The following is a 27,463-nucleotide window of genomic DNA, read 5'->3' on the forward strand; positions in this document are numbered from 1 at the left end:
AAATTAGCCAAAGGGCTATTCCATCCCATCTGACATCATGCTCAGTATATAAGTGAGGAGGGTGCTGAAGGGAGGTCCTCCTAGTTGGAAGAGACTGGATGTAGAGATCTGTTGTGAGCTATTATACTGTATTTGTGTTCCATCACTCTATTGTTTTCTTCTGTCATTACTGTTAAATTTACTTTTTGTTCAAATCTCAACCCTCGTGTTTGGTTTTTTTTTTCCCTGGTTTTTTTTTGTTTGTCAAATCTCCTCCTATTCTCTCGGAGAGTCAGGGGAGTGAGAGAGAGACTGCGTAGTCTGGTCCCCGTTGGGGCTGAACTACGACACGGGCAAACAGCCATAGCAACCTTTTTTGAGAGATTGAACCCCACTTTACAGAAGTGAAGATGACTGAATGCAAGACTGCTGAGCTCTATGCAGAGAAAGAGATAACCAGCAGAACATTGTTTTTAGGAGCTGGTAGCTTTCTGAATAAGGATTCACAGAACTTCACTGACACTGTACAGCTTCTGGTTTCACCAGTTTTGTATCTCAAATACTGGAAATGAAGATACTGGAAATGGATAATAATAGGGATGTAGAGACTTTATTTTTATTATATTGTATGACTAAATATGCAAATCCTTCAACAGATGCTAAGGAAGGTAGAAATATTGTGTCAGTATGAATGTGAAGAAGCAAATACAGGAAGAAGATCTATCTATCTATCTATATATAAAAGCACTAATATCTATAGTTCTATCCCTGAAATGAAATTTCTTTAAAGGTTTAATGGATTGCTAGAAATTACAAGGCAAATAGCTCTTTAAAGGAAAAGCATGCTTGCAAACAGACTAGTTTGGCATGATTATAATGTTGTGTTGTTGCTGAGAAACGTTGCAGGGTGGAGCTCACATCTTAGTTTTAGCTGAGTCCAGGCACAATGCCTTGCTCTATAAAACATAAATTGTCCTCATGACTTGCAGATTTTTAATAGACACTACCTTCATATAAAGATCTGTCTTTGCATTCCTCTGTACCTAAATCAGAAGTAAACTAAGGTTCTGAGGCAACAATAAATAAGCTTCAATGTTTCACTTTTCAAGGAATTCTTAAATAGGCTTTTAAAACTCAGTAATGAGACTCAGCTTTAGCTATGGGCATGTATTTCTCTTGAACTTCTGCCTGAAACTTGACAACTGAGAATTCACTCTTGTGTTCTTACTGCCAATTAAACATCTGTCCTTCTGCATCCTTGATCAGTACTACTTATTTCTGAAAACACGCACAGAACACAAGTTAATAAAACTAGTTGAGCATTATTATGAAAATATTCTGCTGGTGTCATTGCAAGATTTAGAACAATAAAATGCAAGACTCAGGTGCCATTTAATTTAAAGGTAGATTACATATGTATGTTTAATGGAAGCATTCAACTGAAGTCTTATGGCTTATTAGCTAGGGTTTATTTGTTGTATTGCTATTGAATTTGTAATTTGAATTCAGTAAGTATTGTAGATAATGTGGCTGATAACAGTGGAAGCAGTTTTAATGAGCACGCTATAACTCCCATTAAGAAACCTTTCTCCATTTAACAGTGATTTAGTGACCTTCTGTTTTGTGTTATCAAATTTTCTGAGTTCTATAAATAGCTCTCGTATCTCTTCGCTTTCCAGTTGTGAAATGATGTGATCTACTAAACTGCAAGAAAGATGTTATAGCAGAGTACTGTGTAATCAGCTGCTGGAGGAGTTTCCCAACTCAGTTTCAAAGAATTGCACAGTCTCAATTTGTCACTTTTTTATTAAAAAAAAATACCTATGGATTCTGGTGTGCTGCTTTCTTAGTCCAAATGTGTGCATACCTCAGTTTAGAAAATGTACTGTTATTATTCTGTGTTTATTGGCATAGAGATTTCTTCTCAAGAGGAGTAATCATCTTACTCTTGTAATGCAGAGTTCCAAGGGCTAACCAGAGCAGTGTGCCCTAGGCACCGAAATGCCCGCAGGAACCTAGCCTTTGAAATGCTTTTTTCTTTTAAAGCTCGCCTTTCATTTTGTTTCTCTTCTAGTGTCTTCTTTCAGAGATAAATTAGAGAACTTAATCTTTTGCCACTGGAAATAGTCATTAATTAGATCTTATTTTATATTTTTGTGGAAAGTCAGTATCTTGCAGTGGCTAATTAGTGCTTAGGTTAGGGTTGTGAACCAGATTCTCTTGAATTATTCAGTAAGAAATACTTCATGCTGCTAAACTACAGTATCTCTTTTATAAATGCCATATTTTAAGTCCCTCTCCTATTCTGGTGTATTTAAACTCTCTCTGACCTTCATTTTTTGTCATATCAATCCTTTTCTCTTTGGAGATTTTGCCGTTTAAAGTAACTAGGATCAGCATAGATGCCAAGCTGGAATTTTGTTGACAATAATAATGCATGTTTTTATAGAGCAATGCTTTTTCTGTCACTGGAGCCTGACGGAGTGAAGCCACAGAATGCTCTTTGCAGGACCTGTGGAATTTTCTAATGAAGAACTGCAAGTGTTTTAGGAAATGAAGTAGATGGCTAGAGAAAAGCATATATGATTCAACAATGCTGTGAGAGAAGTAACTCACTTCATTCTAGCTGACAGAAGAAGGAAGGGCAGTGAAAGCGTCATCTTGAGTCTAATCAATGTGCATTTTTTAGATTTAACCAGGATTTAAGGGCAGACTTCACGTAACCACTAGTAAACTCCTTTCCAGCATCCTAGTGTGGTAGTCTGCACATGTACAAGCCAATATTCTGGGAAAGCTTTGTGCAGCATCGAAGGGTAACAGCTTACATCCTGAATTTCTATGTTCGCCATTTCCTGAAAGAACAGACAACCACATCATTACTTAGTATATAAATTTAACATTTAATATTTACAAACATACTATACTTTTTGAGTAATACTTTAAGTTAGATTAATGTACATAATAGGTGATGGTAAATGAAAGCCCTTTTGTATTTTTCTGTACATACCTTTACCAACCTTTTTTGCTGTTTTATGTAGTGTGTTCTTATGGAATCTGTTTCCAAATTTGACTTACCGCATCTGTATCAGTGCATAACTTCAGTGCTATGTACACTTAAGTGTTTTAGCACACAGGTATGTACATATTCTTTTGCATCTTTGTAGGTGATATCAAATTCCATAAATAAGCCTTATCATTAGTGTGTGTTGTGTGAGGTTTTTAGAATTGGAGTAAACTCTAGCACAGCTGTTTGTCTAAATGAGGGCTTACTGGAGGAGCCATAGCTCCCTGCTAGGATTGCCAGTTGTAAGCGGACACTAAACTGTCATGTGGTAAGCATCCATGTAGCTGCACATCTTCCTTTCTTGTGCTTATCAGACCAGAACTGCATCTGCTTTACTTTATTTAAGCTGTACTGTTCTTAATAGTGCTAAGTCTAGTACTGGTAGTAGTTGTCTTGACTACTTGGTACGTTCAAAGCCAAAATCCATTCTGCGTGAGACACTAGCACATGAAGTAAAGTAATTTAATGTCTTTTTGTAGAATGCTTTTTTCACTAAGCAATTCAGTTAGGTCCAACCCTTACTTCCTGGAATTTTACCTACAAATTCACTCTACGCAGTTTTGTCTGTAATAGGAAGATTATTCTTATTTAAAACAGCTATAGATATGATTTTGAAAGTGTCTGTATCTTACAGAGGAAAGCAGCTTGCCTCCAAATGTCTTAGTCCATAAAATGTACTGGAATGTATAAATGATTGGCCTGTTGGCTGTCATCTCAACAGATTTTCATAGATGGATATCAATTAGACTCATAGAATAATAAAATAGGTTGGGTTAAAGGTCATCTAGTCCAACCCCTCTGCAAGGAGAAGGGACATCTCCAACCAGATCAGATTGCTCAGCACCCTGTCCAACCTGGCCTTGAATGTTTCTGGAGATGGGGCATCCACCACCTCTCTGGGCAACCTATCAGCTGTAGGCAACCTCATTTCAGCTTATGTTCCAAACTGATGACATTACCACTGCTGAGATCTGACCACCACTTGCTCTGAGTTAAGATCGGAGTTTAGATTTCTTCCTGTCCATCCGAATTATTAAACTCTTATGACTCTCAGTGCTTAAAGAATTGACAAATAAGTACAACAGTATTACATTGACCATTGTATCCCTTGTGCATAAGCTTAGAGGGTCTATAACACTAGTATCTATAACTGAGCAAGTCAGTCTTGACTGTAAAGTTCTTGGCTTGTAGTCCTTCACTCTGAATTTTTTGGTCCCCTTCTAATCCTGTGATATAATTTTGCAAATAATATAGCTAAAGACTCTGCACGAAGCTGCAGTATTAATTTCTGTAATGGAATTTTCATACTTTCAGACTTATTTGTCAAACAATAAAAGTCAAATTTTGTTTCTCAGTGTTCTGTCTTTCTTATTTTATTTTTTTTTTCAATTTCTGCTCATGTAGCAGATAGAATGAGCTGCCTAGGATGCTGCAGTGCTTTTAAGTTTCTCACATTAAGCTTTCATATGCTTAGTTTAGGAAAAATAACTTAGAGTTTTTTACTGTCATATCTGCACTGCTTTGCATTTGTCAACTTTTAACTTCATTAAGTGTCCTTTAGCTGTCTAGTCAAATCTCATCAGAATTGCGTCTTTGAAAGCTACTGAATATACTCATTACTCCTTCATCCGGATTACTAAAAGATCTTCTGTTCTTTTAATGTGCAAGCACATACTCTCCAATCTTTCTTACTTTCTGTTTTCAGAAGCTTTTAAAATGAAACTAGAGCTAGAATATTTTTCTTTTTGTACAAATGATCCTTGTGATAAGATGCATTTTTCAATGATGTGATTTTGACTAGAAGCATATTCCCTCTTTCAAAGCTTAGAATAAGATTCTGGAGAGCAACAATTCAAAGAAAGCTATGGAATCTGCTCTCTTCATCATGGTAAGCGTCTGTATCTGTCAGTGAGCTTGGACTTAGTAAAGAGCTGTTGATTCTAGGAAAATAAATATGTCTGACACACTTAAGCATTTTTCTCCGAGGAGTATGAATTTTTCCAACCTCCTTTATCCCTTATGGAGTGCAAACAGCCTAAATTTAACACCTGCTACTGTTTGCCATTCTGATTTCCAGGAATCCAGAAATATGTATTTTTAATTACTGAAAGTAATATTGCCTGGATATATTAGTTACACAAAATATGTTTAAGCAATATTGTGGAGTAAAGACACGCGGAATTTTGACCTTTCATGAAACTATAGTACTCTATGGGGAATATCCTCTGCTTTCCAAATCCTATTTTAATACTTTTTTAAAGCTTTGGTCCTATCTACCAAAGGGATTATAATTTCTACAAGTCACCGGAGAAAACAAAGATACTAATACATGACTGCATACTTGGTTAGGCAAGAGCAAGTAACTTCTGTATTGTTTTCCTTCTCCTTCCCATCTCCTCTGTCTTATTTTCTTAGTTTATTAGGAGCTGAAGGATAAATAAGAGAACTATGGAAAGGGAAGAAAAGCCAGAATTTAATTGAATGCCCCTTGATTTAAAGTCTTTGGAAGGGGAGAATGGGGAAAAGGGTCTTCTGCTGTTTATAGCATTTGGCAGAGTAAGCTGGCTTACTTCTGAGCATAGAATAAGTAGCGGTGGTGCATGGCAAGTGTATACAGGGATAGTTATGGCTTTTAACTCTTTTCTTCAATTACTGGGTAAAGAGCATTGGCAAACTAAGAAGTGAATGCTTTAGTTCTGTAAAAATAAATGATATTTCAAAATTCTATTGGAAATATTTTCTTTATATTGTAGCTATACAGAATCAATATGTCAAAGTTTTCTGTTAAAAAAGCTTGTCTTTTATTCACCACTTTTTCAGAGCAACTTGTGTTACATCTCATTGTTAAAAGGAAGAGCAAAAAAAAAGTCACGGAGCAATTGGGTCACAGTGCAATTGTGGTAGATATACAATCCACTTGAAATCTGAAAGTATTACAGTTCGAGAATCCCTCATAAAGGACATCTCATTTGCTTCATCAGCTGTTTTCTGATTAGTTTCTTAGGACATGTTGAGAGTTTCTCTAATAAAGCTGAAAATGCAATAAAATTCTGTTGAAAAAGGACAGTAGGGTAACTGAGAAAAGGAATCTGTTTATTCATCTTTGTCTTTGATTTAAATGCCAGAGCTCACTTAATCCAATAGTAAAAAGGCAGTAGTGTTACCAAAGTTCACCAGTGCTCCCAAAATTCTAACAAATGCAGAGTTGTTTTAATGTTTGTCTTATGTAAATAAGAATGTCCCTGCTCCTTGCAGGGGGGTTGGACTAGATGACCCTTGAAGATCCCTTCCAACCCTAACCATTCTGTGATTCTGTGATTCTATATAATTAATAATATAAAAACTAGCTAGCAGTGTATAAATGATAGAAATGGTATTATTTTTTTCTGCCCATCCCTTGTCATATACTTACACGCAAACACACCCCACCCCAAATAAGCTTTTGTCGGGTATCACCAGAGGGTCTCAATCTCAGCTCTTTTGCTGGTATGTATATGTTTAAGCACAGAGTACATTTTCTCATTCTTGAATCATGTGAATATTACTCAAATAGTAATTACTGTGAGTCTATGCAAGCCAAAGGTTCTGGCAAATAACAAGGTGGTTCTTTGCCACAGTAATGGAGAAACCAAGGTGTTGCTATATGGGGAGAAAGCACTCCTTTCTGGACAGCTGACTGGTGATTCTCATGGTCTTTAAATCTGACATATGTTTACTGGCAGCTTCAAGCATGTCAATGAGATTTGCCTCGTTTCTTTAAGTGTTGAATACATTCGCTGATAAGCAGCCAGCCACTATTTCATTATCTTCTACAATGGAAAACAAAAAAGAAATTGTTTCAGTAATAGGATTTCACTTCCTGCAGTGATGACATTTTTTTGTGAAATGCAATGTGCCTGTAGCTTCTTGAGGTGATCTCAGGAAAGCAGTCAAGGAAGACCTGGGGAACTACAAGCCAGTCAGTCTCACCTCTGTACCTGGCAAGGTCATGGAGCAGATTCTCCTGGAAACCATGCTAAGGCACATGGGAAATAAGGAGGTGATTGGTGACAGCCAACATGGCTTCCTCAAGGGCAAATCGTGCCTGATGAATTTGGTGGCCTTCTATGATGGGGTTACAGCATTGATGTATAAGGGACGACCAACTTGATATCATCTACCTGGACTTGTGCAGAGCATTTGACGCTGTCCTGCATGACATCCTTGTCTCTAAACTGGAGAGACATGGGTTTGATGGATGGACTACTCAGTGGATAAGGAATTTACTGGACGGCCTCACTCAGAGTTGTGGTCAACAGCTCAGTGTCCAAGTGGAGACTGGTGATAAGTGACATTCCTCAGAGGTGCTATTGGGACTGGCCCTGTTTAACATCTTAACTGTCCGGTGACATGGACAGTGGTACAGAGTGCACCCTCAGCAGATTTGCTGGCGTCACCAAGCTGTGTGGCACAGTTGACATGCTGGAGGGAAGGGATGCCATCCAGAGGGACCCTGACAGGCTGGAGAGGTGGCCCCATGAGAACCTCATGGAATTCAACCAGGCCAAGTGCAAGGTCTTGCACATGGGACCAGTATCAATACAGGCTGAAGGATGAAGGGATTGAGAGCATCCCTGCAGAGAATGACTTAGGGGTACTTTTGGATGAAAAACCGGATATGAGCTGGCACTGCATGCTTGCATCCCAGAAAGCCCAACCACATCCTGGGCTGCATCAGGAGGAGCAAGGCCAGCAGGTCGAGGGAGGTGATTCTGCCCCTCTGCTCCACTCTAGTGAGATTTTACCTGGAGCACTGTGTCCAGCTCTGAGGTCTTCAGCACAGGAAAGACATGGACCAGTTGGAGTGGCTCTAGAGGAGAGCCACAAAAATGTTCAGAGGCCTGGAGCACCTCTCCTATGAGCACAGGCTGAGAGAGTTGGGGCTGTTCAGCCTGGAGAAGAGAAGGCTCCAGGGAGACCTTATAGCAACCTTCCAGTACCTAAAGTGGGCTTATAAAAAAGATAAGGACCAACATTTTAATAGGGCCTGTAGCAATAGGACAAGGAGTAATGGTTTTAAACTAGAAGGAGGTAGATTTAGGCTAGCTATACGGAAGAAATTTTTATGAGGAGGGTGGTGGAACACTGGAACAGGTTGCCCAGAGGTGGTGGATGCCCCATCCCTGGAAATGTTCAAGGCCAGGTTGGATGAGGGTCTGAGCAACCTGATCTGGTTGGAGATGTCCCTGCTTCTTGACAGAGGATTGGACTAGATGACCTTTAAAGGTCCAATCTAACCAAAAGCATTCTGTGATTCTATGAAGTCATCAAAGTTCAAGTGACAGCAAGACATTAGCAGGAGTTTAGTATTGCTATAGTATTCCAGGACTTAATCTCTTCTCCTCTGCCCAAAGTGTATATATTAATAAACACGTATTTGGATAGTTAAAGTATTTACAACCTCCAGGTTGTGACTGCTGCAAATATGATCAGCTTGTAGTGTAACTTGTTAACATTTAGGCTCTATGCTGATGGTCAGTGCTGCATCACCCAGACATAGGGCCACCTACTTTTGAATTGAGCCCTTCTGCCTTGTCCCTGTGTTTCTGTAAACTACTTCTTATTGTAACTTCAGCTGTGCTACTTCCAAGTTTACTGGGCTAAAAAGGGAGTGGAAGATATCCTGCCCTTGTCTTTTATTTTGCTTGTTATTGTCTTCCAGTTTTGCTTGTTGTTGTCAGTATATCAGCACGGATAGTAACATCATAGAACATCCTAGGCTGCTAAAAGGCATAGCATAGATTGACTGGAAGGGTAGAAAACAGGGCAGACTAAGGGTCCCTAGCGCTCTCCTCAGGTTAAAATCACCTCCTATGTGTTTTTTTGAGATCCTCCAACTGAAAGCTCTTGTCTCAGTCTACAATGTATTCTAAGGAGCTTTTGTCAAAAACATTTTGCATCCATAAGATTTACATCCTTGATAATACCCTTTTGTCTATGCCACAACCAGAGATTTTCAGTCCCTACAACTGAAATTAAGAGCTGTTCAAGTCCTGTTTAGGGTATAAAACAAAGCAACTCATTAGCTTGTATTTTACAGAGATGTAAATGAACAGGGACTTTCTCTAAACAAAATATTGTTTTGTGCTCCTTTTCAATTCATGGTTCTAAAGGACCTGTAATTCTGAGTAAAGCTTTCAGAAAAGCAATTCCTAATAAAAGCCTCTAGTGAATTCTGTGTAATTATTTTTAAATTAATGGCTGCTGTCAGGACAGTTTAGACTTGCACACTGAAAGCTATAAGTGTCAGAGATGTTCAAATAAAAACACACTGTGTTTTGTTACAGTACTAAATAATCAAATTGGAATTTATTTCACTAAAAAGCTTTTCAGGGATACCTGGCAAACTAAACTCTTTCCTTTCTAACAAAGACAGTTACCTTTGATCTTTGACAACTGTCTTCAGCTTGAAAACCTTGTTGCATATTAATATGCTACAAGAGATTCTACAGTTCTAAATGTGGTTGGAATATGAGAAAGTCTTGTTGTAATATCTGTGTTGCAATTGTAACTCACAGCTTCCTCAGTGCAAATTTAAAAACAGTTTTGTGATGAAGGATCATTACTTTGGCACTTCAGTTAGGTACAAATGTTTCTAGGAAAATAAAAGAACATTCATAGAAATGTTCTCTTGATGCTTGTCCTGATCTGACTTTCTCCTTACCAGTGATAACCTGTCTTGCTCCTGTCACTTGAGGTACAGCAGGAGCATTCAAGCCTCTGGAGCTGGGAGCAGCTTAGCCCTAGGTCCCATAGCTGTGGGTGCACCCTGTGAGCAGCAGCAGATCAGTGCTTGTACGCGGGGCCTGTATAGTGATGATACAGCCTCTTATCTGTCAAGGAAGGGGAGCCTGGAGAGCCATCCCATAATGAAACTGCATGGTGGAGATAATGGGACCCCTGTCATCTCCAATCTGCAAATAACTTCTTGCTCTTTACTGGTTATTTAAAATTGGTGGTTTATAGTTGGTAGGTTCTGGAAGGCTGACCTCCATTAGCTAAGCGTGTCCTCTGGCAGTCTGTCTTGTGGTTGTGTTCCAGCTTTAACTGGCCATTCCTCCTGCTCCTTGTAATCGCCTCTTTCATGTAATTGATGCTGATCGGGTCTGTCCTCTGCTCCCATTCAGCCGTTGAATACTTCATTACTAGCTGGATTGAAGTAGTGAAGCTTCTTCTATTTCTTCTTAGGTCAGAAACCTTGAGCTGTAAGGAGGCTTTGGAGTTTTTCCTTTCTCAGCCTATAAATAAAGCTTTCAGGATATTTTTGTCAGGTCAAAGCGGAAATGTATTGGCAGGACCATATGAAGAGGCAGGTACTGCCAGTGCTGTGCTGTACACATTTTGGTTTAGCAACCCAGATATTTCAATTCAGCACATTTCACATACAATTAAATTCACTTGGCAGAGTAAATGTCCCTGCAGGATGTGCACTGAACACTTGTGCTGTGTACAAATATGTGTACATTCAAATTCCAAATAGCTTTTGCCCTCACTTCGTAGTAGAAGTTCTTGTAGGAGTGCTTCAGTCTGTAGCTTTTAATATTTAAAAATCACGTTTTGATTAGCCAAATAGGTGAAATAATAGGGTGCTAAGTAGTGCCGAAGTGTTGGGGTTAATGGGTCACTTCTGTAATTAGGACAAAGTGTGTTGATACTACCCTTTTTCAACACATTGCATTGTTGTCTGAAGTAAGAACAAACAGCTTCCCCAGAAGCACTCTTTGATCCTTACAGTTCTTCCGTTTTTCCAAGAGGCAGCTTATGACTTCCTGCTCTCACAGGGACCAACACCAATGTTTTGGTTTGGTTTGGTTTTTTTCTTCCTGCTTTGTTGTTGGTCATCTCACATCCAATGTATAACACTTCTGCCTTATTTATGGTTGGTTGTAACATGTTAACCTCATTTTTTGTTTAGGTTAGTGGATTGAAAGTAGCTGTGCCAAGATAAGCAGCTTTAAAGCAGTGAAATGATGCAAACAACACAGAAATGCAATACATGGCTTCTTTAGTTTGCTTTTCTCCAGCTTCTGTTGACTCAGCCCATAACTCACATGTCTAGAAATGCCCTTCACATCTAAGGAGACTTAAGTGGTTTAGCGTCACAAAACATGTTTAATGATCTTAGTTCACCATTCTGTAGTCTTTTTCTTACCCGGAAAACTGTATGTCAGTCCTAGGCAAAGCTGACTTACAAGGGGATTTGACCCTGTAATGGTGAACAGTGTTACTGACTGGATGTTGGCATCCACATGCGCATTGCACAGTGCAGAAGCCCTGTGGTGAATTCAGGAAGCTTAAAGAAGCTGTCACAACAGGAATCAGGAGATGGAGATAAGAACAGACAAAAATGGCCTTTCTTTTTTTAAAAAACTGCTCTCAAATTATCTAGATCTTTCACACCACACAATTTTATTAGAGGTAGAGGTAGGTTTGTCACCTTAAAGCTGAGTATCATTTTTTATATTGTTTTCAGTTGCTTATTCCTGTACTGGACTTCATGCTGAAAATAACCATTGGATGTTTTCACTGAAACAGACTTAGAAAAGAGGACTTTGTATTTCTAAACATAGATATAAGCTGGAATAAGTCTGTTGCTTTTTTCAGCGTGTTTAAAGTCTCATTGTATCTGACTGAGATTCAATACTATAGGCATGTTTTCAAGCGGTAGTCTGATGTACTGTACTATCTAACATCTGCCTCTCTTGTTTCTGTGTAAATTCCTCACATTTGATCAACCAGATGACTGTGTAATAATCTCAGTACACATATACCTAGGAGAGATTTATTTGAGCCATGCAGATGTTTTAGTGGAGATTGTACTCACCGAAGTCTACCTCAGAACTCAGATATTCAGCAGGACTTTCCCTTTCAGTGCTACTTATGGCTGTAATTGCCCCTCTTAGTGAAAACAAGGTGATTTAATCTGTCAAAATTATCTATCTGGTAATACTGGCTAAGGCAAAGATCTCATAGAAAAATGGTGCATATTCTTCTAATCAATTGTGTAATTGCAATTACCGTAAATTTAAAAGATCAGTTAAAGGCATGTAAGTAAATTCAACAATTTACTGATGTTTTATAGAGGAAGTTGGAATTGTTTATAATGGAAGAGGGGCCACAAAAGAATGCCCAGAGTTCTATACAGTCTCAGTTTTTGGAGAGGGAATTTCTGTTAAGGAAGATTGAAGCAATGGTATTTGTACATTGAGGAAGTAAGTGATTAAGATATCTCCAGAGCAATACATTAAGAGTGAAATAGTCTTTTTAAATTTGGATGTACATGTATTTGTCTAAGTCTTTATTACAGTTTTCTTTCCTTTTTCCTTTCCAGAGTGAGGTTTACTTTCCAAATCAATTTTTTTTTTTACAGTCAACTATTTTCTGATAAGACTTTGTGCTTGATTTTTACAGCCTCATTGACTTTTTGATCCTATGACCTTTTATTTGTAATATGTTCATACAAATTTTGTGCTAAAGATTTGTCGGGAGTATGGCTTTAAGTTCTTTATATTCCAGAACACTTATCTGAACTGTTCAAGTTCAATATAATTGGTTTTCTTACATTTTTGTTGCAAGTAGTGATCTTTTTTAAACCAAAAGTGAAATATGTGTGAGTACAAGTCCAGACACAAGGCCAAATTTAAACCAAACCCTACATTTTTGTAAAGATTATAAAATGTCAGATATGCCACGTAGGTTGAGAAAAGGAAGCTGCTGTTATATCTGCCTGATGCAGACTTGACGGATAGCCCATCGTTTACATTCTTTTTTATTAATTTTCCAGTCTATTTCAATCATCTCCCTTTTGCTTTTCTATCTGTTTCCGTATAAAGCATCATTATTTTTCATATAGCATAAGAGGCTTAGTCTCCTCTTGGATTTAATTTGCCTTGCATGATAATGGAGAAAATCTGGAATTTTCTTTCAATGACCCACGTGTCTTGATTTGCTCCAAGACATTGAAAACAGAGTAGAGCTTCCTGACTGGATGTGGATCAGGACAAAATTCATCTGGACTATGCTCTCATATCACTGATTACAAACTGTGCCAAAGTTCTGTAAGAGAAGAAAAGGACAGTATTTGTGAAACTCCATCATACTGCCTTGTCTTTTTCCCTGTGATTTGATTTCTTCTGGCAATTAAAAAGTTGAAACTCAGTGAATTTGGATTTTTTTTTTAAAACCTTAACATGCAGATACCTTTTTTGAAAGCACACTTCTGTGAAGCTCTAATTACTTCTTTTAGAAGTGCTTTCTGATTTTTGCATAGAATAATAAAATGGTTTGCGTTGGAATGTACCTTTAAATGTAATCTTTAAAAAAATCAAGATTGTTATCACTGCCCCTTCATGAGCAGGGACATTTTTCATGAGATCAGTTTGGTCAAAGCCACATCAACCTGACTGTGAACACTCCCAATGACAGAGTATCCACAGCTTCTCAGGGCAACCTGTTCAGTGTCATTTACATTTCAATCCTGGACAGTTTACTCTGTTTAAAAAGGAAAAAATACAGTTTTCACTGAGTTTCATCCTAGATCATGATCTAGGCTAGATCATGAAATTTGTGGTGGAAAGGGTTATTTGGTTTATTTCTCTGAAGACCCCATGGAAAATTGAAATAATTCCTTGTTAGTAAATAAAAATAATGACTGAATGTAGCACAAATGCATGTAGAAGTCAAGTTAATCTTTAAAGTGAAATTGTTTACAAGTTATGTGCTAAAATCAGTTACATAGCGAAGTTGCTCTTTTTGATCATTTTGTGTTGTCATTTTTTTCTGAATGTAAGAGTCTTGGGAGTGACCCACTGCCAGCACTAACTGGAACCGATCCCAGTATAACTGTATCACATCAATACATTGCACTCTCTTTGGTAACCATGCTGTACTGGCTTCTAAAACTTTTATAGTAAAATATTATTGCAGTGTGGAAATAATCGGAATCTAGTAGCTCTAGGAGTAATTTTGTGATATGTGTAAATATACAAACAGCTTTGCTGATTCAGATGAAGGGCCCATCAAGCCAGTGTTGTAAAAAGACACCTGAGGAAGAGTAAGAACTGAGCATGCATTTATGCATGTATGGTAATTACCCCCTGATGCTCTCCCAGCCTCCAGCTATTTTCAGCTCAAGGGATTTCCTGAGCTGCTTGTGATCCTCTGTTTCATATCGTTTAGTGGATCTTCCTTCCATGTCTTCTCCATTCTTCCCTTGAACCCTTACACATTTCTCACTTTCACAATATCCTTCGGAAAGGTTTTGGTTTATGTTTAGTTTTTGTTTTGGGGTTGCTTTTTTGTTTTTGTGGGGTTTTTTTTACAAGTCTTGCTGTCTGTTACCAGAATAACCACCACCTTTTGCTTATTTTGAACCTGTTTCTCACTGGTAACCAAAGATTGATTCAGTGAATGCACATGCTCATTAGTAATTCAGCTCTTTCATCCTTGACTTCACACAAAAGTCTTAAGTGAATACCATCTGTCCTGGTATTTGTTTCTGTTCGTTCTCTCTAACTGTACTTTAGCCTCTGTCCGTAGTTGTTTCAGAAGATAATTGATAATAAGGTAACACAATAGTAATTTCCCCCTTTGTGTTTTTTAATGAGCATGGTCCTTGAGGGCTTGATAATATAGCACTTTCCTCTTTTACCATTTTTTGTTTTCATTTGGCACTGGTTTAGATTGTGCTTTGGAGGAATCATTTAATTATTTTGCATACAGTGATAGAATAATGTTATAAAAATTGTAGAAGACTGTAGCAAGATTATGTTACTGGTACTTAAAAATCACTGGAGAGTTTCATGTAGTAAAATAAATGCAAGAAATGTGAAACCTGACACTGTCCTGGAAAGTCCAAGCAGGTTCAATTCCCCTTGCATATTAAAATTAAATTAGAAATTGAAGATGCACTGATTATTTATCAGTTACAAGTCTTTTAAATAATTTTCCTCACAGTACAAGTAGTATACCTATATATACATGAAACTGTCATAGTTTATTTATTTTCACCAGTGCTCAGTGAAAATGTGCTTTATTAAAAAAGGATATTCCCATTATGCTAAACTTGCATTTCACTTGATGAAAGCATATATTCTCAATTTCTTTCTCCATCAAATCTAGAAATTAGAATTTTAGAAGATGCTCCTAGTTATGATGCTGTTCATCCTTCATTTTTCTGGTGTTTCACAAAGAAAGTCCAATTACTTCCAAGTAGTTATAGTAATGTTTGTTCAGAGCTAGATTAGTTTACACTTTTTAGAAATAGATTTAGCACTTTCAAACAGAATAAGAGTTTCCCTACCATGCCACTCCAGTCACCACCAGTACTGCTTCTCACCCCACCTCCCGCCTCCAAACTGCCAATCAATCTTTCTTCGTTTCATGAACTATGAACTTCGTGGTTTATGTCAATTGCGGATAAAATAAAATTACGATTGATCTCGTCCAGGAGATCTGATTACAGATCTGATAGAATACTTAGCATGTTAATGTATGAATGTGTAAAGGGTTTCAATTTAAACATGCTAGCAGTATTTAATAACTTGTACATACTATGTAACACTTAGGTATTGCCTGTATTGGATTGATAGTTTGAATATTTTAATTTCTCAGAAGCCTTTCCAACAAGCAAGAAATAAGCTAACTAAGCTAATTTTTTGCTAGGAAACTTTGGAACATCCTGTCAATGTAAAATGTGTTGAGATCTTTTGCATCAGAAAGCCGGATTTGAATGCTAGCAATCTGGGAAGCCTGTCCTAATGTAAAGAACACCAACCTTTTGGGGTTTGCGTCTTCAATGTAATACACTTTCTTTTGAGATTAAGTGTAAAAAAGTTGTAATTAGTTCTTCAAGGAGACATTAAACAGAGAAACGTAAACATTACAAATGAAAGAAAATACATTAATATTGCCTTATATTAAAAGAGGAATTAAATGAGGTGAAGCTAAACACCACCTTCAGTATAGTTGGAGATGCCACTGTAAAGACAGAATTGGTTTTGTATGGCAGATAATCTCTTGGGCTTTTAGAGGGATGAAGCTTTGTTGGTTTTCATGGTTTATGGAAACAATTGTTGGTATTAAAATCTGAAAAGAGTGATAAATTGTGGATGTGATACTATCCCTTGTTTGGAAGAGAAGATGAAAGTCTACTTAATTACTAAAACCAAAAAGTAAGCAGGTTGAACTGACTTTTGCACATTTTGTGTTTGGTTTGGTTTGTTTTTTTAATAGGTGAAATGAGGAATGATTTATATATCACTGTAGAAAGAGGAGAATTTGAGAAAGGAGGGAAAAGTGTGGCCAGAAATGTGGAAGTGACAATGCATGTTGTGGACAGCAGCGGTCAAATTTTAAAGGTATCTTTGTTATATATTTTTCTTTGCTCTAGTTAATTTTGATACACTTTTTTAGATGTAAATATTTTTTTTTTGTGGTACTGTTTGAAGAGTGCAAAATTGCTTTGGAAAGGTAATGTTTCTCTTTTGCTCTCTTTAGGTATTCAAAGTATTTCTACTTTGCCTAAAACCTTTATAAAATTTATGTTTGTTTTATTTCTGTGATAAATTTTGTGACTCGGATAAACACTTATAATTGCCAACCAAATAACTAATGATTCCATTAAGCTGCTGGAAAATGTTAAAGTAAGATCGGGTGTTGGAAAGTTTTTTGTTTCATAATTCTTCTTCTTAGTAGATATGCATTTTCTCATCTAACACAGGATGTGTCGCTATCATTTTCAATTTTTTCTCTGATTTTAATAAATCAGAAATCCTTAATGCAAAAAGCCTCACTGTGTTTCAGTAAAATAATAAATTAATAATCCTTCTTCAAATTTGGTTGCATACTGCTGGTGATAGCTTGCAAACAGGCAGTGCTTTATATTTTCATTACTGATAGATGATGACTTCTCAGATTTTTTTTCTCTATCAGGCGATTGCTCTTCACCTTTGACCTTTTCCATATATGTTTAGCATAGTTTTCTTTCCTTTTATTTGAAAGTTCTGCTTGATGTTGAGGGCTGTGGGGTGACAAAATGAAGAAAAGCTGACCCAAATAGTCTAGTGCAAATTGCATGTGTGTGTGCGTTTATGGGAACTGAGATAAATGCATGGGAACTGAGATTGTGTATATAAATGCATGGTATCCTATATATATATATATATATTTTTATATATATAAAGTGTATTTGTATGTGTATAGATATATCTTTTATACATATATACACATAAAAAATAAAGGATATCAAGATGCAAAGCTGTTCCCTTATAATTGCTAAGGAGAAAAGCTACAGCTTATCTTTCCCACAGAGAATTAAATAGGTATCCCTAAGTCAGGATTTAGAAAAATCCATTTGCCTACTTGGCTATGGAGGGACCATCATGGGTGTTGCAAAGGCAACCAACACTTTGCTTCTTCCTAATCAGGGAATCCAGAGTTCTTTCTTTTTTCATGCTGGGACTTATCACTGATAACAGCAGGGTTACAGGATTATTTCAGAGGACTAAAGACCTGGGCTTTTCTTGTCACAGTTAAATTCTTGTTTGTTGCTTGGGCATAACACTGGACGGACCATGCTGTGTCATGGGACTCCATGTCACATTTGTGGCTTAAGCCTTCCCAATCACCCAGTTCCCCCTAAATAATATTTTGATCCTCACCGGTGTGGATGACTCTTGCCATTTTTCCTAATCAGCAAATATTAACAGAGTGCTACTATTTTTGTGAGTTTTAAGATACTGAGCATGTAGCACATGTGGCATTTATGATATGAATGTAAATATTAGTCTTCCTTGTAATAACAGTCCTTGATGACATCTTACTAGTGAACTAATCTACCTTTAATCTCTAATCAATACTTTTTCCTCATTAGGATTTTATCTCATTTGGCTCTGGAGAGCCACCAGCCAGCGAGTACCATTCATTTGTGCTTTATCATAACAACGGTCCCAGATGGGCTGAGCTGCTGAAACTTCCTATTCCTGTGGATAAATTCAGAGGAGCACACATCCGCTGTGAATTCCGGCACTGTTCCAGTAAGTGCTGTTCACGATTTCTGCTAGTGCTCTCCGTTACAGCTGCAGTCAGCACATGAGTTTCCATAATACCTCAGGGAAAAGACAGCTGCACAAACTTTCTCTGTAATACTTTCATGACACAGCTTCTCAGGCTTGCAGCTCTATTTGATGGAACTCAATGCTTTGGTAAAGCCTAAATACCAGGAGAAATCAGTCTAGTTTTATTCAATAGAAACAGACAACATTGCAGCTGCAAATGTAGACAGAATTTCAGGTAAACTCAAAATGCAAATTTAGAGTTTGCCTGGTGAATTATCCAAAATTATAGCTGTTCCTTAGTGCATATTTAGCAACCTAGCCAATGGGAAACATATGTAGATAACATCATGGTCAATTAACATATTAACATTGCTTTTTTTTTTTTTTTTTAACTTCGAAAATAAAATTCCCAAATTCTCTAAACATTGAAAAATTTTTAGAGATTATTTTGATGTGAAAATTGATATCTGGGTCCATGTTCTGCATACCGAGGTAGGCAAGACATGTTTCATAGCTATGGTGCTGGCTGCTGTTGAGCTTGTAGAGGAAGGTGGATATAATTGTACATCTTCTAAACTACTAGTGTTTGGCTCTTTTTGGTGATGTAAATATAGCAAGATTTGATCATTTAGATTGCCATTGTGGAAAGTGGCACACACAGTAAGTGTGTACATAAACTTCAAAATGTAAGGAACGGGTAATATAGGAAGAAATTTTCATTGGTTTCTTCTTAACATTTGTTTTATAAGCTATTAAGTAATAAAGGAAAAACATTAGTGGCATGTTTCAAACAGACGATACATTTTTGCACAATCTTTCCCATGAAGTGCAAGTTGGATATTTTTGCTGTGATTGCCTACACCACTCCAACTGTGCTAAGCCCAGACTCAAGTCATATATATATATGTACTTGATGAAAAATGAGTTGATTTTCAAAAGTGTTCAGCATCTGCACTCACTATCTTCAGTAAAATCTGTGTCATCTCAGTGTTTTGTAGTCTGCTTCATATTTAGGTGATAGGTGAGTTTTGGAATTTGAGCTTAGGCATCCTAGTTAAAAAATGTTACCTGCTGCCTGACATTCATGTAAGGAACAGTGACATCTTCAGTCAGACCTATAGAGGCAGATGCCTTATTTGAAAATAGAAGTGCAGTGTAGCCTGAGGCTGACCTGAAATGGAGACCAGTCGGTAGAAACTACCGTAGGAGATAATAGTCACAAAAACACCTCTTTTCTCTTCATATTGGACTGGCTAGGTCACATTTGTTTGCATTTTCTGGCATTCTGTATATTGCTAAGACTGCATATTTGGTGGCTTCCATTATTTGTTGTTAATAAATAGCAAGTCATTCCAGAATATTGCTTTCTGATTTACAGTGAGATAAAAGAAACCATTACAGGAGAGAATGTGCAAATCTGAAAGGACATTTAAAATAATCTTAGTCTGACTAGCTGCAAATAGCTTCCACCGTACTTTCTTATGTTGTATTACATGTATTTATTTTGTCTAAAATGTATAATATGAACTTTAAATGCTGCTGTTTACATATGTATTTCAGCAAAAGAAAAGGGTGAGAAGAAGTTGTTTGGCTTTTCTTTCGTGCCCCTGATGCAGGAAAATGGGAGGACTCTGCCAGATGGCACCCATGAACTCATTGTACACAAGGTAATTTGAATTAGTAATGATTAGCTGTAGTGATTCCTCTGGAACATACTTTAAATGGCCAGAAACATTAGCTTGAGAAAGTTTGTGTTCATTAGCAAATGAGTGATAATCTTGTCAGCATTAAGATATCCATTGCTGATTGTTTAGTATTAAGCTTACTGTTAGAAACTGCAATTGAATCTAGTTAAGCGTTCCAGTGCACTGGTTTTACTAAGTCTTGCTATTATATTACCATGGATTTACCATGGATTTCATGGAGGTAAGTTCAGTGAAAACACACAAAGTGAACCCCGTGATATGCTGTCACTGAATCGTTGAAGCTGGAAAATCATAGAAGCTCATTTATGCAGATCTACTCAATGTTATGAATTTTAGAGATATTTCAGTTTTGTTGAATTTTTGTTTCCATATTTAACAGCTGTCTCTTTGTTCAGAGGATTTGATATGCTCCCAGATAAATTTTAAATTTTAACACCAAAATTTGTAGCTATTCATTTGACATAACATGTCCAAATTTGTCAGACTTCAATGTCAGATATGAAGCTATGATTCAGAAACAAAGTTGCAACAGGCATAGTGAAAATGCTTCAATTTCTGGCAGATAAACAACAATAATTCATTTAATTTAGGGATTTGGTCCTTTGTTTTCATGCAGTACAGTTATTTTAACTGGTTTGTTTTCACAGTGTGAAGAAAACACAAACCTTCAGGATTCTGGTCGCTACCTCAAACTCCCCTTTTCAAAGGGAATTTTCCTAGGAAACAACAGCCAAGCAGTAAAAACCACTAAAGAGTCCTTCTGGATTACATCCTTTCTCTGCTCCACTAAACTCACACAAAATGGTAGGATATGTTGATTATTTAAAACATGATGAATTCAAATGAGTGTGGTAGCTAGCGTTTTCTGTGCCAAGCAAGCATGGATATACTCAAAAATAGTTTATGTTCTATCCATTTCACAAACTGGTTTTCTTCATAATTTTTTATATCCAGATGGAAACCAATACAGCATGATAAACCACTGATTTGAAGTAGCTCAGGAATGCTTTTTAGATTAACATCATGTTGGAATCAAATGCAGCACTCTTGGAATCAACTATCAAAACCCAGCTGCTTTACAAAACCTCTTAATCTGTTTGTTGTAGAGATTTTATGAAATACTTGTTGTAGGCTTTAGGCTGTGGCAGTTTGGTTTTAATTAGGCACATATTGCTTTTTTGTCGTACCACTTTTCCTTTAAGCCAACAAACATTTACTACTACTTAAAGCAATCTTATACATTAGATATAAGGAGCGACAGATAAAATACATGTGTTTGTGCTCTTTACTATTGCTTTGTATAAAATCTTTAAGATTCTTGTTTATTTGCCATATTAACTACATTTTGTAACTGAAACCATTTTTCATAAATTTCTAAATATTGTGTATTTGTTTGGTAATGTATTTCTGGCCATTCTTTGATACCCTCACAATTTTATATTACTTTCTCTAGGCTGTTTATCACAGTTTTAAGATCTTGCTCAGCTCTCTTGTGTGTGAATGACTGTGTGTTTACCCTTCTTATATGTATGATGATAAAATTCTTAATTATTTGCAAATTGATTATAGGTGTTTAACAACAACTAGAGCAGCTTTTAAAATTAAAATAAATTTCAGTATTTAGTAGCAAGTCTCCCAAATAGTGCAGATAGTATGTGGTCTGTTTCACTGTGCACATCCATTCTGTATTCTCATAGCAATTAGCTTCAAAGTAATAAAAGTTAGCTAATAAAAGATTTTCCCAAAGGTTGCTAATATGTAATCAAGAGACTAAATTTGTTTCAGTTAAAGGCTTTGATTTAGGAAGTCATATGAATCTACTAGTACTTACACATGTATGAAAGTGCTAGCTGGAACTTAAGTGTCTCACTGATAAATAGTTGCGCTATTCTATGCTCACAGTACAGGAGTTATTTTATACTTCATGTAAGCAGATGTGTGACATACGGCATAAAATTTCCTTTTTTTTTATTTTTTACCATATTCTGAGTAAGAGGGTGTAGAATTTCTGAATAATATTGATCCCCTTTTCAGCTCTGAAAGAGTTAACAATTATTTCAGCAGTACTTCAGAGGGTGGAAATATTTTCAATAGACAGGCTCATAATTTCTCCAAGGATCTTCTTTGGGAAGTTCATCTTGGTGAGTTTCCAAATCCCCATTCTTTTAAACAAAAATTTGCCAAAACCTGTTGCATGCTCAGAAAATGAACATGGAGCAAAGCATGTGGATATTTGGTCATGTGAGCATTACTTCAGTTATCCCTGAGAGAATGTAGCGTATCTATTAAAAAATACAGGATTAAAAAAATCTGTATATTGACTCTTTAGTAAACATCTGTACTATTATTTTTGAAAATTGCTGATTATTTTTTAATCTGTTTTTAAGTTTGGAGATTTTTCTGAAGTTCTCAGTGATCTGCCTGTGTCTACAAATGTCCAGTCTGGAAATGAACCGAAAATTATGCTGTTGGTCTGGCCATGGGGTGGGGGAGGACCCCAAACTCAGACTTGTAAAGGGTGTGACCGAATTAGGCCACAGCTTTACTAGCTTGCTGGGAAATTTTACTCAGCTGTCATTCTCTCATTGATTATTCCCACATGCCATCAGCTCTCATGCATATTAAAATTATGGGGACTGGGGGAAGGAGGCTGACTCCCAGTTGTTGGGATCTGTAACTTCCTTACCCTGGGTACTCTGGAGGGGATTTTAGGATTATTTCCAAGCAGTTTTCAGAGACCTTCTAACCAGGGGAGTGTCTGTGTTCATCAACATATCTCATAAGAACATGTCCTTAGCTAATCTGTTTGTTAGTTACCTTTTCCTAAGCTTGGCTTTTCATCCTGGAGAGTTAATCAGTTAATGTTAACAAAAAAAAAAAAAAAAAAGGTATACCAGCTTTTATATGTTACATTCTTAGCTGGATAGTTATATTTCATTATCCTAAAAAAAAAACCCAAAAAGCGAGAGAAAACAGTATTTTTCTACTGAGCAGTTATCAATACAGTCTTACTTAGTTTTTGACGTATACGAGTGATCTCTGCTTGCCAGAGAATCGGTATCCATCCAGCAAGTCAGAATATTTTAGCAAGTTGGCATCCACTCATTTCTCAGCCCTATCGGCACATCCCCAGTAAGCAGCTGTTCATCGGCAGAGCGACGTGCCATACAGCATGTCTGTTGCAAGGAAGAGTTGTAATCCATCTATCTGCATTTAAATAAAACCCAACCTCATGATTAATAGAAGTAATGGGGCAGCTTTCCAGAGTGACCCCAGTTTGCAGGGAGTGTTGGAAACCACACTAGCAGCCTAATTGGAAGAGGAATGCAGATTGCCAGTGCTGGAATTTGGCTTTTTCCTTTTAAAGTGCAGTTGTGCTACAACAGGCCAATTTCTGATGTCTCAGGTTTTGTAGGAGAGAGATGGAAAGATCATCTCAAGCCACTTCCTTGATTCTAAATGTTTTCTTAAACCTAGTACTTTGGATTTAATTTATGGACTTTGAGAAGGGAAGTGTTTTGTTTTGTAGGAATAGTAGGTCAGGTGTAGCCTGTTTTTAATGTACAAATCTGATCACGAATAAGAGAAGACATTGGAAATGTCTTTTGTCTTCAGCAAAATTTATCAACAGTATTGACTTTTTCCCTTTTCCAAAACTGTTTTCCTAGTGGGCCTATTTTTGGGGATAAATTTATATTCTCATTTCTCTTAATACATGACATATTACTATCCCTTCCCCTTGTGATTCACATGTTAAATTTTCTATTCCTGTCATTTATGCTTGGGCTATTTGCTAATGTTATCTCAGCAGTGCCTTTCTTCCTTAGCATATTCCTTGAAATAAGTGCCTTGAAGTGAGCGTCTGACATTTGCTTTCTCGTTCTTTTTTAATCCCCCAACAAATCCCTAATATTGACTGTCAACTACTTCCCACCAAGTTCCTCCAGCAAACCTGTAAAGAAATATTTTGCCTGCTATGAACTGACAGCTTTAGCTAGTCTCGCTACTTCTCAGCTTAAGTTGAGGCTTAAACAGAATAAAATGTAGAAGGCAATTTAATTATCCAAAAGACAAATGCAGTTCACTGGATTTGTAATGCTTGTTTCTTGAAAATTACTGACAGAAGGAATAATACATAAAATTTGTCCTTCATCTTTGGGTGGTGTCTCTGATGCATGTGTGGGACCCTTCAGCACTATTAGTGCAACTCAAGGATCTCTTCTAATCCAAATCATTCCATACTAGCACAGGGTGAAGCAAAACAAAAAATAAATGCATAAATGCATAAAAACAATTTGTGCCCACCAAAATAAGCAGCAAAATATTAGTGGAATAGCATGTAGGGTGTTGGCCGTTAGCACCTCTGTCGAGACTTGAATATGAGATTTATTTAATGTTATTAAAGACAGAAATATAATTTCTTGTTGTGGGAGAGAACAGCTTTCCTGGAGCAAACTGGGAAGGAAATGATGCAAAGATAGGTGTGGCTTAAATGTTACTTGGATGTGAAAGCAATCTGTGGTAGAAATCACCCACATAGCTGCTGAACCAAGAGGAACACTTAGCTACTTAGTTTGATAAGTACTAAGAACATTTCAGAAGAACTGGATCCTTCTAAGACATTGCTTGATAGTGATCAACTAGACCAGTGGTTCATCTTAAACTGATGGAAGGATTGGACGGTGGTTAAGGTTTCCTGCTTCGAATGACCAGGCTTTGAGAAATTCTGAAAAGCTGATTAGTGAAATGAGGAAGTAGTAAATGTGAATGTAAAGGAGCTTTGGGATTTACTTAATATAAAATATGTGGAACTTTGTGCTCTGATGACAACTTGAAAGGAGTGCTGTGGCCACGAGTGAGTTACGGGCAGAAAATATAAGGAGTAAGCAGAGAACTTGCAACAGAAGAGAGAAAAATAACAGCAACCTGTCAGAGTTCAGCAAGGGTCAAGATCAAGTGAAAACTGCTGAAAAGCCAAGCCAAGTTGGCAAAACTCTATTTTAGGGACATGAAATTCATAGCAAAGTGGGTTTTTTTAGTACATATCTGAAGCTGAAAGCAATAACACATGACCAAAAAGTAATAAATATAGTACCTATGTTTAAGACAGGTGGAAAAGCAGATATGTTAACTGGGCCATCACCCTCCAATGAATTTTATGCAAGTATTTACAAGAAATCATGAATGAAAAAATGGACACGTAGCTAAATGGAATGTACTTTAAGATATCTGAGCAATGTGATCTGGTTGGAGATGTCCCTGCTCCTTGCAGGGGAGATGGACTAGATGACCTTTAAAGGTGCCTTCCAACCCAAACCATTCTATGATTCTATAAGTTTATCAAAGAAATTTCATGCCAGAATAAACTTCTTAATCTTTCTTTTCAAAGGTTTTATTATTATTATTATTCTTAAGAGGAAACAGCAGATCTAAACCATCTGGACTTCAATAACACCACATGGCAAATTAGAAAAGATACAAATCAGAATACTAATTTTAACACTGGTAAATAAGGGCTAAAAAGGAACTAGCAGGTTATGCTGTAATGGAAGGAATTTCCTTCCTGAGTAGAAGGAAAATACTACTAGATCTGATGAATTCGGCCTGGGATTGATCTCTTGTTCGGAGGGGTGGGGATGGGAATTGCTTCACTAAAACCTGGGGTACTATAGAGCCTGTTAATGTAATTTGCTGCTAATATGTAGTTGAAAGCGCTATTTAGTTGAGAGGGACAAAATCAAAATCTGATACAGGCAAAACAAGGTAACTTTGATTTAAATAATTAATAAGAAAGACTAGATTAAATGTAATGGTACAAAGGCAGGATCATACCCTAATGGAGACTCTTGGGGATTCTGCTGTAGTCAGCGTGCTGAACGGTATTAAAGAGGAGAAAAACCTGTTTGTGTCACCAATATGATGTGTCTAAAAAAACCTCCAAATTCTAGAACAAACACGTCCGATGTTTACAGCAGACTTATGAGCTTGCTAATGATGTAGAAAACCGTGATGTAATCTCGTCTGTAATGTAGTTACCATTTTGGTCAAGAAAGCTGAAGGAGAATGAATTAAAAGTGGAGGAATTGGGAAGACACTCAGGTATGTTTTAGCTCAGAAGAGTTTATTTTTCAGAAGAGATTGTGTTGCTTATTAATAAAGAAGGATCGTAGAGGCATTGTGTTTGTTCTCTAAAAAGACACAGGAAGATGAATGTTTTACATACATACAAACTAGTAATTAAGAGACTATTTCTAGCCATCAGATGATGGCTCTGGAAGGCATCCTTGCATGGGAGAAGGGACAGCAAAATAGTTCCTTTTCTTAAGATGATAGTTGGCAAGTATCTGAACAAGATTGCGCAATATATTTGCCATAGGAAACTGATTTTAGTGACCCAGTACTTAGTTCTTATGCTTCTATTGGTGAAGCAATGATGGGATGGAATTAAAATTTATTGTTGGGCAGATCATATTATAGCAAATCTTAAGATATTTTATTTTGTTTATAATGAAGCCAAGTCTTGCTGAGTGGACTGTAATAGCAGAATTTAAAGTCTGAAATGCTGGTCTGCTTCCAGCTTTAATCTTGCATTTTGTTTTTGCAGGAGATATGCTTGACCTTCTGAAATGGAGAACCCACCCAGACAAAATTGCAGGTTGCCTCTCAAAATTAAAAGAAATTGATGGTTCAGAAATAGTGAAGGTATATACCGTTCTATCCTTTTAGATAATATGAGAGAAATAATGTATTTGTGTGTTGTGTATCACAAATATACCTATTTAATAACAAAATGTCTCTTGTTCTCTCCAATCAGTTTCTTCAAGATACACTAGACACTTTATTTGGGATTTTAGATGAAAACTCTCAAAAATATGGATCAAAAGTATTTGATTGTTTGGTAAGTTTCATTTTGCATTTTGTGATGATGCTTACCACAATTTAAGAACTAAGTAGGAAAAAAAAAAAAAGATAATAAATAAAGCTTTTTTTTTTTTCCCCCTCCTCACATTTAGGTTCATATAATAAATTTGCTGCAGGACAGCAAGTTTCACCACTTTAAGCCAGTAATGGACACTTACATTGAAAGTCATTTTGCAGGAGCACTTGCGTACAGGTGAAGTCTGTACTTTTTCTATCTGATTTGTATACTGACAGTTATTGGTAAACTAACCGAAATCAATAATTAGGTTAAATTAAAATATATCATTAGAAATAAAATGTAATGCTTATATGAGTGGCCACATTTGGGTGATTAAAAAAGAGTAAAACAACTTTCAGTTAACTGTAAGGTTACTTGCTAGTGCTCTAACATTGACTTCATTTTTAAATCTTTTTTTTTTCAATGAATTTCTTTATTTGAATTACTTTGAAAAACCTAGCAGCTGCATACATTCATCCAGCTGCAACTGTGTTCACTATCTGTGTAGAGCATAAGCATAACTTACTCTGCCGTACTCTATTTATTTGCTACCTAGATGTCATAGTTCAGCCCCGCTCGGGACCAAGCTATGCCATCTCTCTCTCACTCCCCCACCCTCTGAGGGAATAGGGAGAGATAATATAAGAAAAAAGGCTCAAAGTTTGGGATAAGGACAGAGAGAGATCCTTAAAGTTACTGT

General features: G+C 36.8%; 1 protein-coding gene across 4 annotated transcripts in view; it reads left to right on the top strand.

The window, feature by feature from the left end:
• DOCK4 (dedicator of cytokinesis 4) overlaps window positions 1–27,463 on the top strand; it is a 253,451-nt gene that overhangs the window by 141,076 nt on the left and 84,912 nt on the right. For all 4 annotated transcript variants that reach the window (XM_086747731.1, XM_086747749.1, XM_086747741.1 and 1 more), the window contains exons 14-20: window positions 16,316–16,440; window positions 17,955–18,117; window positions 19,699–19,805; window positions 20,492–20,648; window positions 26,449–26,546; window positions 26,659–26,742; window positions 26,858–26,958. In XM_086747731.1, the coding sequence (XP_086603857.1) occupies window positions 16,316–16,440; window positions 17,955–18,117; window positions 19,699–19,805; window positions 20,492–20,648; window positions 26,449–26,546; window positions 26,659–26,742; window positions 26,858–26,958 (835 nt within the window). The remainder of the gene's footprint in view (window positions 1–16,315; window positions 16,441–17,954; window positions 18,118–19,698; window positions 19,806–20,491; window positions 20,649–26,448; window positions 26,547–26,658; window positions 26,743–26,857; window positions 26,959–27,463) is intronic.

The sequence above is a fragment of the Chlamydotis macqueenii genome, chromosome 1, assembly GCF_036417535.1.
Source record: "Chlamydotis macqueenii isolate bChlMac1 chromosome 1, bChlMac1.mat, whole genome shotgun sequence".
NCBI classification, from domain to species: Eukaryota; Metazoa; Chordata; class Aves; order Otidiformes; family Otididae; genus Chlamydotis; species Chlamydotis macqueenii.